The 11332-nt window shown below is 42.1% G+C and overlaps 1 protein-coding gene across 1 annotated transcript; it reads left to right on the top strand.

Annotated features, from left to right (window-relative positions):
- The first annotated feature begins 356 nt into the window (after positions 1–356).
- Positions 357–9958, top strand: ALDH5A1 (aldehyde dehydrogenase 5 family member A1). Its single transcript, XM_064705165.1, has 10 exons — positions 357–673; positions 807–890; positions 1828–1998; positions 2130–2246; positions 2674–2817; positions 3678–3821; positions 4527–4685; positions 5987–6156; positions 6898–6956; positions 7109–9958. Exons 1-10 carry the CDS (start codon positions 377–379, stop codon positions 7312–7314), a joined length of 1551 nt encoding a protein of 516 aa, XP_064561235.1. The 5' UTR covers positions 357–376; the 3' UTR covers positions 7315–9958.
- The last annotated feature ends 1374 nt before the right edge of the window (positions 9959–11332 follow it).

Genomic DNA, 11332 nt, shown 5'->3' with positions numbered 1-11332 from the left:
TTTGGACAACGCCCTCGGGTACATGGTGTGACACCTGGCGTGCGCTGCGCAGGGCCAGGAGTTGGACTTCCTTGGACTTCCATGATCCCTGAGCGTTCCTTCCAACACAGGATGCTCTGTGACTTTGGGCCTCCCCTCTCCCTGTGAGGAGAGGCTCTCGATGGGGTGTGGGACACGAGGCTCCGGGAAGCAGAAACCCCTCCTGCCCCCACCCCTGCCCGGGCACACCGGCTGCCCCTGGCCGGGCGCCACGGGCTGCCAAGCCCCGCCGAGCCGCCGCTTGTGGCCCAGCCCCTCGGCAGCTCCTCCTCCGGGGCGGTGCGGGCGGGCCGTGCCGGGGCTGTGCCGGGCCCGCCGCCTGTCGCCGAGCGCGGCCATGGCCTCCCTGCTGCCGCGGGGCGCCGCCGCCGCCCGCCGCCGCCTCCTGCTGCGCCCCGCGCCGCTCGCCCCGGGGCCGGTGCGGGCCGCCAGCCAGGCGCTGTCCGCCGCCCTGGTGCGCCGGGGCGGCCTGGTGGGCGGGCGATGGGTAGAGACGGCCGCCGCTTTCCCCGTGCAGGACCCGGCCAGCGGCGAGGAGCTGGGCCGGGTGTCCGACTGCGGGGCGGCCGAGGCGCGGGCGGCCGTGCGGGCCGCGCACGAAGCCGGCGCCGCCTGGGGCCGTCTCCCCGCCAAGGTGAGCGGCCGCGGGAGGTGGCGGCGAGGGGGCCCCGGGGCGGGCCGGGCCGGGCCGGTCGGGTCTCCCGGGGCCTCGCTTCCCCGTCCCTGCGTGCGGCGGCCACGGCAGCCTTGTCTCTCCCTCCTCCCAGGAGAGGAGTGCGCGCCTCCGCAGATGGTACGAGCTGATGATGGAGAACAAGGAGGAGCTGGCGCGGATCATCACAGCCGAGAACGTGAGTGGGGCGGCGGGGGTGGGCACGGGCACTGCCCCGTGCTGGCACTCGCGCTGGGAAAACAACGCAGGCAGGCGAACAGGGACGCGAGTAAAAGGGACAGCCATCAAGCCTCTCCCTGTGCTCTTCACCAGTTTGCCATCGTGTCCTTTTTAATAACTTTGGGCATATTGTGCACTCACATGGCTCTGCCAGGTCAGTGGGTGACGTTTAAAACATTCTTCCTCCGAACATTCATGAAGTGCGTTGGTTTGGTAACGGTGGTACCTAATCAGAGGAAACCAGACCCTTGATGTGCTTCTTGGCATGCAGAAGTGTACATCCACCTATACAACCATGGTCCCCGTAGCAGAAATGTTTGTGAATGGGAAAAATCATGCAAGTCTCCAAGTTGGATTCATACAGTCTGTATCACTGAGTAGTCTGGGAGCTCACAAACTGGTGTCCTTTTGGACCAAACCTTGCTGGAAGATACTTCAGCAGCTCCTCTGTTGTGTCACAGCTGCTAATGGTCATGCAGTCCATTGGATCAGACCTGGGGGTGGTCCAAAGCAATGTTCCCAAAACAAATAACCCTGGAATAAACTTGTAACTGTTTTGCCATGAGTTGTGTCTTTCTTCAGAGTGGTAATAGCAGCTAACTTGGAGTTTGTAAATAAATGCATAGTACATTTGCTGTTTCTCTTCCTTGTATAGGCAGGTATGAATCCAGGCACAGCAATACAAATTATTGACTATACAATGATGGTATATCGAATCCACACAACTGTTGCAGCTGCAGTCATACAATCCTTGCTGGAGATTACAGTGTATGTCAGAGGGAGGGGATCATAAAGTGTCATAATACTCTGAAAAGAAGAGAAACTCCAAAATTACTTGAATTTGTATTGCTTCTGTTTGCTGCTTACAATGTATCTTCAATCTGATTTAATCAAAGGGGAAGCCTCTGAGAGAAGCACAGGGTGAAATCACCTATTCAGCCTCGTTTCTGGAGTGGTTTGCAGAGGAGGCTCGACGGATTTATGGTGATGTTATTCCAGCGTCTGCAAAGGACAGAAGAGTCCTGGTGCTGAAGCAGCCAGTAGGAGTAGCAGCCATTATAACCCCAGTAAGCATAGCTGAACTCTTCTGAGTCACATAAAGGTTTTCAGCTCAGCCCCCCAGTTCAAAATGTCACTTCTGCAGAAGCAGGAGGCAGAATTTTCCCAACTTTGACTGAGCTATTGTCTCTCTTCCTAGTGGAACTTTCCCAGCGCTATGATTACGCGGAAGGTTGGTGCAGCTCTGGCAGCTGGCTGTACAGTCGTGGTGAAACCTGCAGAGGACACACCTTTATCAGCACTAGCTCTTGGGGAGGTGAGCTTTCAGTACTAAGCTTTACCTCAGCAGTGGACTGATACTGTGAACAGGGATGTCAGATGGGCTTGGAAGGTAGCTCTGGCCAGCATCATATATGAAGAAAGGACAGACTGACTCGATGCAGATATTTTATTTAGTTTATTGAGAATCTTTGCCTCTAACATGGTCTAGAGCCTCAAAGTGTATCGGGCCATTTTGATACTCAAAATGTCCTTATATCTTTAATTTAGTTCTTTTGAACACAGCTTAAACTGGAGCAAAGGTGCTCTCTCAAGCACCTGTGGCACCTATTCCTGATTGTGCTGAGTCCTTTTGTCCTCCATTGACTTACAGACTTTTCTTCAAAATAGTGAACAGTCATTAAGTGACTATTCGTCTTACAGAATGCACTAACTATGCAAATTCTGTTTTTCTTTTGTTGCAGCTTGCAAACCAGGCTGGAATCCCAGCAGGAGTGTATAATGTTGTCCCTTGCTCCAGACAACAGACAGCAGCTGTAGGGGAAGTTTTATGCACTGATCCATTGGTATCCAAAATATCTTTTACTGGCTCTACAGCAACAGGAAAGGTACATACATGGACAGAATATCCTTGAAGATTATTACTGTGGTTATACTAGAAAGGTAGGGGAAAGTGTGTGCCTTTATACAGAGCCTTCTTTTCTGGCTACTGTACACAGATTGTCCAAATAATTGTGTACCTCTTGAGATACTGCTTGTATGTTTTAGCATCAGTACTTCACAGAAGAACGCCTGTCTGTAATTCTTGGTAACTGCCCTTTATTAAACTATAATGTGAACAGTCCTGTACACAATGTTCTTGGTTTATATTGTAAGGTGACAACATATCTATAACAACACTGAAACTGAGTTTCAAAGGTGCCATTCAAGAAAGGCTTCAGCAGTTGAGAGGAAGTATTACAGGAGTGAGGCCCTGGAATCTCTGCTATCAACTGTTGTCAATAAGCAATCTTGTCACCATCTCTAGTTGAATCACTAAAACTGCAGAGTGTGGCTACAAAATGACAGTTCTCTAGGATGGCTGTATGCAGAATGAAGCAAATGTCTGGTATCAAGGCAAATCATAATACCAAGTTCTGTCAGATCTTGGAAAACTTTTGTAAGAGTAGTCAACATTTTATTACCAAAAAGAATAGAACAAAAAAAAATTGACAATATTAGTGTATAAAAGCTTAATCTGACCTGAAGTTGATCAAAATCTTTCTCTCCATTAGTCCTTGGCTAGAATTTCATCTTTAAGGATTTTAATGGATGAAAGTTGCTTTTGTCATAGGAGATGGTCTAACATTGTAGAGAAGATGCAGATAATTTCCTTGCCAGAGTTAATTTTTCACTCCCTTGCATCCATGATTCCACTGTTCACATCTGTTAGAGGTACAGATGTGTGTGTCTCCCCTGTTGCCTGCAGATCTTGCTGAAACACGCAGCTGGCACTGTGAAGAGAGTTTCCATGGAGCTTGGGGGACATGCTCCTTTTATTGTGTTCGACAGCGCCAACGTGGACCGGGCTGTGGCAGGAGCCCTTGCTTCTAAGTATAGAAACTCAGGGCAGGTGAGAATCTTTGTCCTTGTTTCTAGACTGTGAAGAGCTGTACATAAAGTTTAAGTTGTAAATAAGCTATTTTATGTAAAAGAAAAGCACAGAACACTTCATTGTGAGGAGAAAGGTGCTGAACTCGCAAATGGTTTTGGGCACTAAAGCCAGTTACCTTTAAGTCTAAACAGTAACACTGAAATCCCATATATTTTTGTCAGAGCAAAGGGGTAGCACAAATAAGTAGACAAATAAATAGACAAATAAATAAATTGAAAGCACTTAAAAATAACTTTCAGGAAAAAAGCAAATTCAAACAATAAAGGAATTAGAAAAAAAGACCCCCAACCACTAAGTGTGATTTGAGTTTTTGCTGTTCAGTCCAGCATTCTGCAGTCTAATTAGAAGGTATTTCATGCAGCTTCTGGACCTTGGTTGATCCATGTATCTGAGTCCACAAAACCCCCAAAACATTTCCCCAGTGTAAGCAACACTGTGACATATTTCACACACCCACTGACAGCTTGTTGAAGTTGCATTTCTGAAGTGAAATGGGAGGTAACACAAATGGCATAGCTGGGTAACAGCTTAGGATGAGGGAGGAGAGGCAGGGGACATCAGTGTAGTAACCTGATTCTGTTGCATGAGGGCCAGAATGAATTAAGAGATGGATTAAATTCAATATAAACTAACGTGGTTTTGTCTTATCTTGTTTGTTTTCAGACTTGTGTTTGCACAAACCGTTTCCTGGTGCAAAAGGGAATTCATGATGAATTTGTGGAAAAGTTTGCTAAAGCTATAGACAAAGAACTACATGTTGGAAATGGATTTGATGCAAAAACTACCCAAGGACCACTAATCAATGAAAAAGCAGTGGAGAAGGTATAAGTAAATATTTCACTTTTAACATTCTAATTTTCTTTTTATGATCCATAAAATAACTTTACATTTTGTTTCACCTTTTTCCCCTTGTTTTATTAGAGCATATTTGCAGTGTGGCTGGGAGTGTGTTCTGTTCCCCAAGTCCATGTGTACATGTAGAGAAACAGATGTGGACAGTTCATGTGTCATCCCTCTGTTTCCTTTAAGGAAGAGGCCTCCTTTAGGAGAAACTGATTCCTCGCTAGCTGTTCTCAAGTCCATTCACTGAAATTGGATACACTGTGAGAGCTGTACAGTGATCCTGCAGTTCTGAAGCACTGTGAATGACAATTTCTTTTGAGGAACAGTGTTTGTTTTTGGCAAAAGCTAAACAGAGTAATTCCTCAGGGTTAAAAATACCAGAACTCTTGATACTTGAAACTTCATGTGCATGGTTTAGGTCTTCTGTTTTGAGTGACCTGCAACTCCAGGAATATTTATTTTTAAAAAAAATCCTAAAAGTCACATATTTTATAATATTTCACTCTTCCTAAGGCTAAAGATTATTGAGTCAAGTGGCCCATACTTTGTAAGATATTATAGCTCAGTTGCATGCAGGCTTGGTTTGAATCCATCACACGTGAATGCTGCTGGATTCTCTTTATAAAAGAACGGGAAAATATTCAGTTATTTGAGAGACAAAGGATATAGTCCTTGAATTTCTTTCCTTCATGTCTTCCCTTCTTGCATCACAAAAGTGTAGTATGTGTATCAGGTACAAATATATATACAAATAAACAAACACTATATGTAGTCACTTTATGTAATTTCAAAGGACAGTATTCTAGGTGGGCATTGCTACTTTAGTTTTCTTATTGCTTTGTTGTCTTTAGAGGAATTGTAAATATTGGGGGTGAGTAGAATCATAGATGTGGGAAAATGTTCTCTCCAGTTCCATCTTGAGAGTTGTTTCTCATTCCATAGCAGTCATGCACTTCATTTCCATAGTGCTTAATCACTGATGTAAGATTCAGTTTTTAGTCCTGCAAGGATTTTTTCTTATATTAGGTGTAGGCTTTTAATTTCTACAGCAAAGTGGGCTGGGGACCACATTCATAATTTATCCCTCTAAAATAATGTCAGACTGAGAGAAACAAGAGTTGAAGAGAAATTAGATAATATTGCAAATGATCCTGTGCAAAGTGTAAACCTCTCTTCAAAATTTTCTCTTAAATATTGGAAGAGTATTATTTCTTCAGTGGGAAATGTATTACTGCTCATTCTTAAATGCTGACTTTTAACTTTTGTTATGCATACCTCAGGTAGAGAAACACATTAAGGATGCAGTTTCTCAAGGAGCATCTGTTGTGACTGGAGGGAAACGACACAGCTTGGGGAAGAATTTCTTTGAGCCAACATTACTTACTAACGTTACAACTAAAATGCTTTGCACCCAAGAGGAGACATTTGGCCCTTTAGCACCAGTTATCAAGTAAGATTATTAATTCTACAGATTAAAATTAACAATTAAAAAACAATGTAAGATTATTTTGAATAAACAAAATTTGAAAGACAAAAAAGTATTTTTGTATGATCATACAAGTCTTGTAAAAAGATTGGCGTACACATGAAAAAACATACTTTGGATAGGTGGCTTGTTTGTTTCTTTTTCTTGACCTGATCTTAGCATCTCTGCAACTTTTTGAAAATTAAAGTATCTCAATGGTTAAGCAAGGCTAGATAGCAGCAAAACCTTCATTGGCTTCATGATCTGTAGTATGAAACAGGAGACAGGACTTTTGAGTTTGTCGTGTGATTTGCTAGTTCTAAGCTTTTCTGACAGATGATGAGTTGGAGCTGTCTGTTCTCCTTAAAGCCTTCCCTGCCTTTGTGCAGACCAATTGGATGTGATGGGAGAACATACAGTTATCTCTCAGACTTGAGAGTGCTGTGTGTTTGGGGAAATAGGTAGGCTAACCCATGTGAAGTAAATGTCTTGGTACCATCCAGCTACCTCAGGGGGATAAAGGCAATCTTAACTACTTAACTGCAGTTTAAATTCAGAGAAAAGGTAGACACTTCAGTGTTTCAAAATGAAAGTTAAATTAATGTACACTTCTGGGAAAAATAAATTACATTTTAAGTCTTGATAAGACTGCTTCTTGTCAGTAAGTCAGCAAGACAGCATGTGAACTGCAGGCCTCATTTTTGTTTTTTCTCTTTTTATTGACAGATTTGACACTGAAGCAGAAGCTGTTGCTATAGCAAATGCAGCCAATGTGGGTTTAGCAGGTATGCTTCTCTGTCAGATAAATGTATTTCTGTGGTTTGGTGAGCTTTAATGCTGTGGGGTGATGATTCTGAATGTCATTAAGTCTCTTTTTCAGTCTTCTGCAATTGTTCTTACTGATTTTCCCTCCTGTATCTCTGTGTCTGCACGACAGGATATTTCTACTCCCAAGATCCAGCCCAGATCTGGAGAGTTGCAGAACAGCTGGAAGTTGGGATGGTTGGTGTTAATGAAGGCATAATCTCCTCACCAGAGTGTCCTTTTGGCGGGGTAAAGGAGTCTGGCTTAGGGCGAGAAGGCTCAAAATACGGCATCGATGAATACTTAGAAATAAAATATGTCTGCTTTGGAGGATTATAAAAGCCTTCAAACAGCACAATCCCCACAACTTGGGAAAGAGTGCTGTTGTTTTTATAAGCTTCTTGAGCCAGAAATATGTATGAATGCAACCTCTACCTTCATTAGAACTAATCAGCTCTGTCCTGTGTGTGTATAGAGATATCTACAGTATTCTGTGCTGCCAAATGTTTTTACACAGTCTTTGTTTATACATCCAGTTTTTCAGCAATGTGATCACAATATCCATTATTTTTAGTAAAGAGTAGGGATGTATATTTATTGTTCTTGGATTATTCCTGTGTAACTGGGAGAACTTTGAGACTTGTGCATAATGAAAACAGATTGTGACCTATAGCAAGGGAAACTAGACCAGCATTTTTTACTACCTTTAGTATTTCAGTGTGGATAAGGGAGGCTTTGGGATGGCAGTCACCCTTTAGAATTTTTTGTAAATACTCACACTTTCTAATGTGGTTATGTGACATTTTTTAGAAGCAAGCGTGTGGGTTTTTTGTTTTTGCGGGTTTTTTTGTTGTTGTTTTTGGTTTGGGGTTTTTTGGTTTGGTTGGGTTTTTTTGGGTTTTTGATTTAATTGTGGGAGAAATCTGCTGCTTACAAAAGGTGAGTAATTGTTTTGAGCTATATCTAGGCATCCACATAGGCTAACAGACAGCTTTTTCTGCACTGTTAATGCTGACTGCAAGGCTGCTTTAGGTTTTTGAGCAAAGACGTGTACTTGGGCCTTAACAGCTTGCATGTCTAGGATGAAATATAGCCCTTGTTTGATGCCTGTTAGCCCCAGCACTCCTGGGAACAGGACAGCCCAGGACAAAGAATTGCTGGCTTAGTGAGAAGCAGGAGGAAGATAAGATACTGACAGGAACAACTTGCAGAATTGTAAGGGAAGACTATAAGGGCAGTGTGAAGAAAGCACAAGTGGTGACAAACTCGCTCTCTTCCATAAAAAGACCATGACTCTCCTTGGGTAGAAGAACAGTCCCTGACGTAAATATTGCTGAGTGTCTATAGGAACATAACTCACTCCCTTCAAAGAACAGGAGCAGATATCCATCCCTGTTGGTTTGTGTCTTGAATTGGATTTGTGGTTACACAGGTGAAGGTCCATTAGGGAGGAAGGTTGAAAAACCTTTGAACATGGCTCATTTGTGACCTAATAAAGATTTAAATAGTGGTGGTTAGAGGTGAGGCTTTGACCTTTGGCTTGACCTCACTATTCTGTCATCTTCAAAAGATGATGTAAGGCTTCCTCAGTATGAAATAAACAATGTTGTTGAAAACATTTTAATGGCAGTCAAACAAAGCACTTTAAATGGACAATGTTAATTTGGTGAATAAATCAGCACAGCAGAAGTTAAGTAGAATAAATTTTGTTTCTTGTGTTCATTATTAAAAATAAAGAAAAGAAGGCAACGGAGTCCTTCTTCCTATAAAGTAATGAATGTACCCTTTGAAATGAAATATTTTAAAATATTTTTATCCCATCAGGCAAAGAGGTACCAGGTAACACAAGACTTAGAGGGAGTGAGAGCAAGCTGGAACAGAGTTACACAGGGTTTTTGTTTAAAGCGCACATAAAGTAGCATTGACTGCTACTCCTTATTTTTAAATATTTTTTATGGTTGTATTTGTGTAGCAGTTGAGACCAGGTGGGTCTGCAGCACATTATCTGTCAGTACTGTGTGCATCATGCCAACTGAAGGGCAGTTAAAGGATATTTACTGCCCCTCCAATAATTCCCAATGCACCAAACCCATGTATTTGTGGTAGTGAGGACTTTAATACTGTTATCTGTGCTTGTCAAAAACACAAAAAGGATGGCCTCTTTCTACACTAGTTGCAAGAATCTTTCCTATACCCAACTTCTAAGATAACACTGTTGAGCACACAGGCTGCCTGAATTTGGGGAATTCAGGAGAAAGCTGTTTGTCAGCCTTGGCTACTGATGTGTTTAATATTAATTGGAAAAAACAACAGGGTAAAAGAAGGTCATGCCTAGGTTCCCAGCTTCCACAACACAGTGATGCAGGCATAGTTACAGGTATTGTACACAGGTAGAATATCTGCCACTGAAATTCTATTGTATCTGCCTGTGAACTGTATAAGGTCAAAATTAAAATCATCTTACTTACAGCGTATGACAGTGTAGTATTTAACGTGAGTGTACTGCTTGGGACAGTGCAGTTGGAGGATAAATTATTTAACCCTTGCTCTCTTCACTACAAGTTACTGATGATGCATTGGTACATTTAAAATCTTAATGCCTTTTAATGTGCTTTTCTGATAATGGCACTTCTAATGAGTGCTTACTTTTTTTTTGCAAATAATACCTTTTACAATGCCTGATAACAAGCACAAACAGTAATTAAAGATAATGTTTGTAAGAAATTTAAGAAATACTTTTGTCTAGATTGGTTTGTAGTTGGATCCCAGCTAATATCCTCATGTCAGTAAAGTCTACATCAGTTAAGCACAGAATAATCAAAGTTATCTTCATAGCAAAAGCTGGGATTCAACATAAGACTTACTTGAATTCTCACACCTCAGTTGTGTTGATTGCACTTGTGATAGTTTAGCAATTCCCGGATATTAAAACTGTGATTAAAAAAATGTTTTCAATTAATAAATATCTTCTGTGAAAGCATCAGATTTCGTGGTTTATTATGTTATTCAGTGCTGAATTGACGAATTTACAGCAGCCACATTAAATTCAATCTCTCAGATTTGCAGAGATTTTCTTCTGAAATCTTTATCACTGGAAAAGACAGCACTTCTTTGCATCCACATATTCATATAGTGTAAGATTTCCATACCCCCAGTTACAGTCCCTTGAATCTAAATCAGATAGATGAGACTACTTGAGCACAGTAATATGCCATCATCATTTTGTATGCCAGTCTTTTATGCTGAGTCAAACATTTTTATCACAAAACAGATCAGAGTGTCTGCCCAGGTTTTGTAATGTGATTACTTGCATAATTCTTTATTTCATTCATTAAGATTTAAAATAGAGTTTTGGGAGCTCTTTTACTTCTATTTATTTAATACAGTCTCGAAGCCTGAGAAACTGTTTAAATTTCCAACTTGACACAGTCATGGCCAAGTTGCAGTTCATTTTCCTAAGTTACTCTTTAAACAGCTGTTTTACAAACATACACACACCCCCCCACACACCCCCACTGCCTGACTTCTCTGTGTAAAAAGCTCTCAGAAACTATGTTTACCTGTTCTACTACATATTAACAACTTAGCTATTTTAAAGATTTAAGTATGGTGTTTAGAAGCTCTAAGTTACATTTTAGCACTTGTTTAAAGGGTTCCTAGGTGAAAATTTCCTGCTTAGGTCCCTTCCAAGAAGAACCATGAGAAGTTGGTGGTTTAGTCAGTTCATCAGTGAGTGCCAAAGCAGCTTAGCACAACTGGCTGAAGTTGTGTTGGAATCATGCCCATTATCTTCTGCTGCAGCCCTTTCTCACAGGGATGGGGGAAGGCTACTGCTATTACCAAACGTTCGGTGCAACAGCAAAGAGGCAGATTCCATCCTTCAACAAAGGCCACATATCTCATCAGCTCATTTAGCTGCCAGGATTCCCTTGCAGTCCAGTGGCAATGTTTTGTGCCACCCAGACTGTGGCACTGTGTATCCAACCAGACTTAAAATGTTGCTCTCATGCTGTGTGATTTTCCTTACAGAAAGACACTTGTATCTCATAGCACCATTTATTATCACAATTCAGCACAAACTTAATACACAGTGATGGAAGGATTTTTCTTTTCCAGTTCAGAAACAAGCAGCATAACCTACCCCTCCCTAACAGTATATTTGGGTTATATTGCACACCTGTATCTCTGATTACTGCTAAACAGCTGACTCCAGTGTGGAATCTGTTACAGAGTAAGCCACAGCACCTGTGAAACCAACACACTTGGCATGACAGTTGGTGATTACTTCCACACAGCCAGTTAAACCAAGTAAGGACAAGCACCACATGAAAATTTATTGTGAAGTGCAGTAAATTAT

The sequence above is a fragment of the Zonotrichia leucophrys genome, chromosome 2 (assembly GCF_028769735.1).
Source record: "Zonotrichia leucophrys gambelii isolate GWCS_2022_RI chromosome 2, RI_Zleu_2.0, whole genome shotgun sequence".
In the NCBI taxonomy this organism is placed as follows: domain Eukaryota; kingdom Metazoa; phylum Chordata; class Aves; order Passeriformes; family Passerellidae; genus Zonotrichia; species Zonotrichia leucophrys.
This window is presented reverse-complemented; position numbering and strand designations above follow the sequence as displayed.

What these genes read in the sequence shown, in the direction of transcription:
- ALDH5A1 (XM_064705165.1), top strand. Translation starts at nt 377, where the DNA reads ATGGCCTCCCTGCTGCCGCGGGGCGCCGCCGCCGCCCGCCGCCGCCTC. An exon ending in GGATCATCACAGCCGAGAAC is followed by an intron (nt 891 to 1,827) that starts GTGAGTGGGGCG and finishes ATTTAATCAAAG; the next exon opens with GGGAAGCCTCTGAGAGAAGC. An exon ending in CCTTTAGCACCAGTTATCAA is followed by an intron (nt 6,157 to 6,897) that starts GTAAGATTATTA and finishes TTTTATTGACAG; the next exon opens with ATTTGACACTGAAGCAGAAG.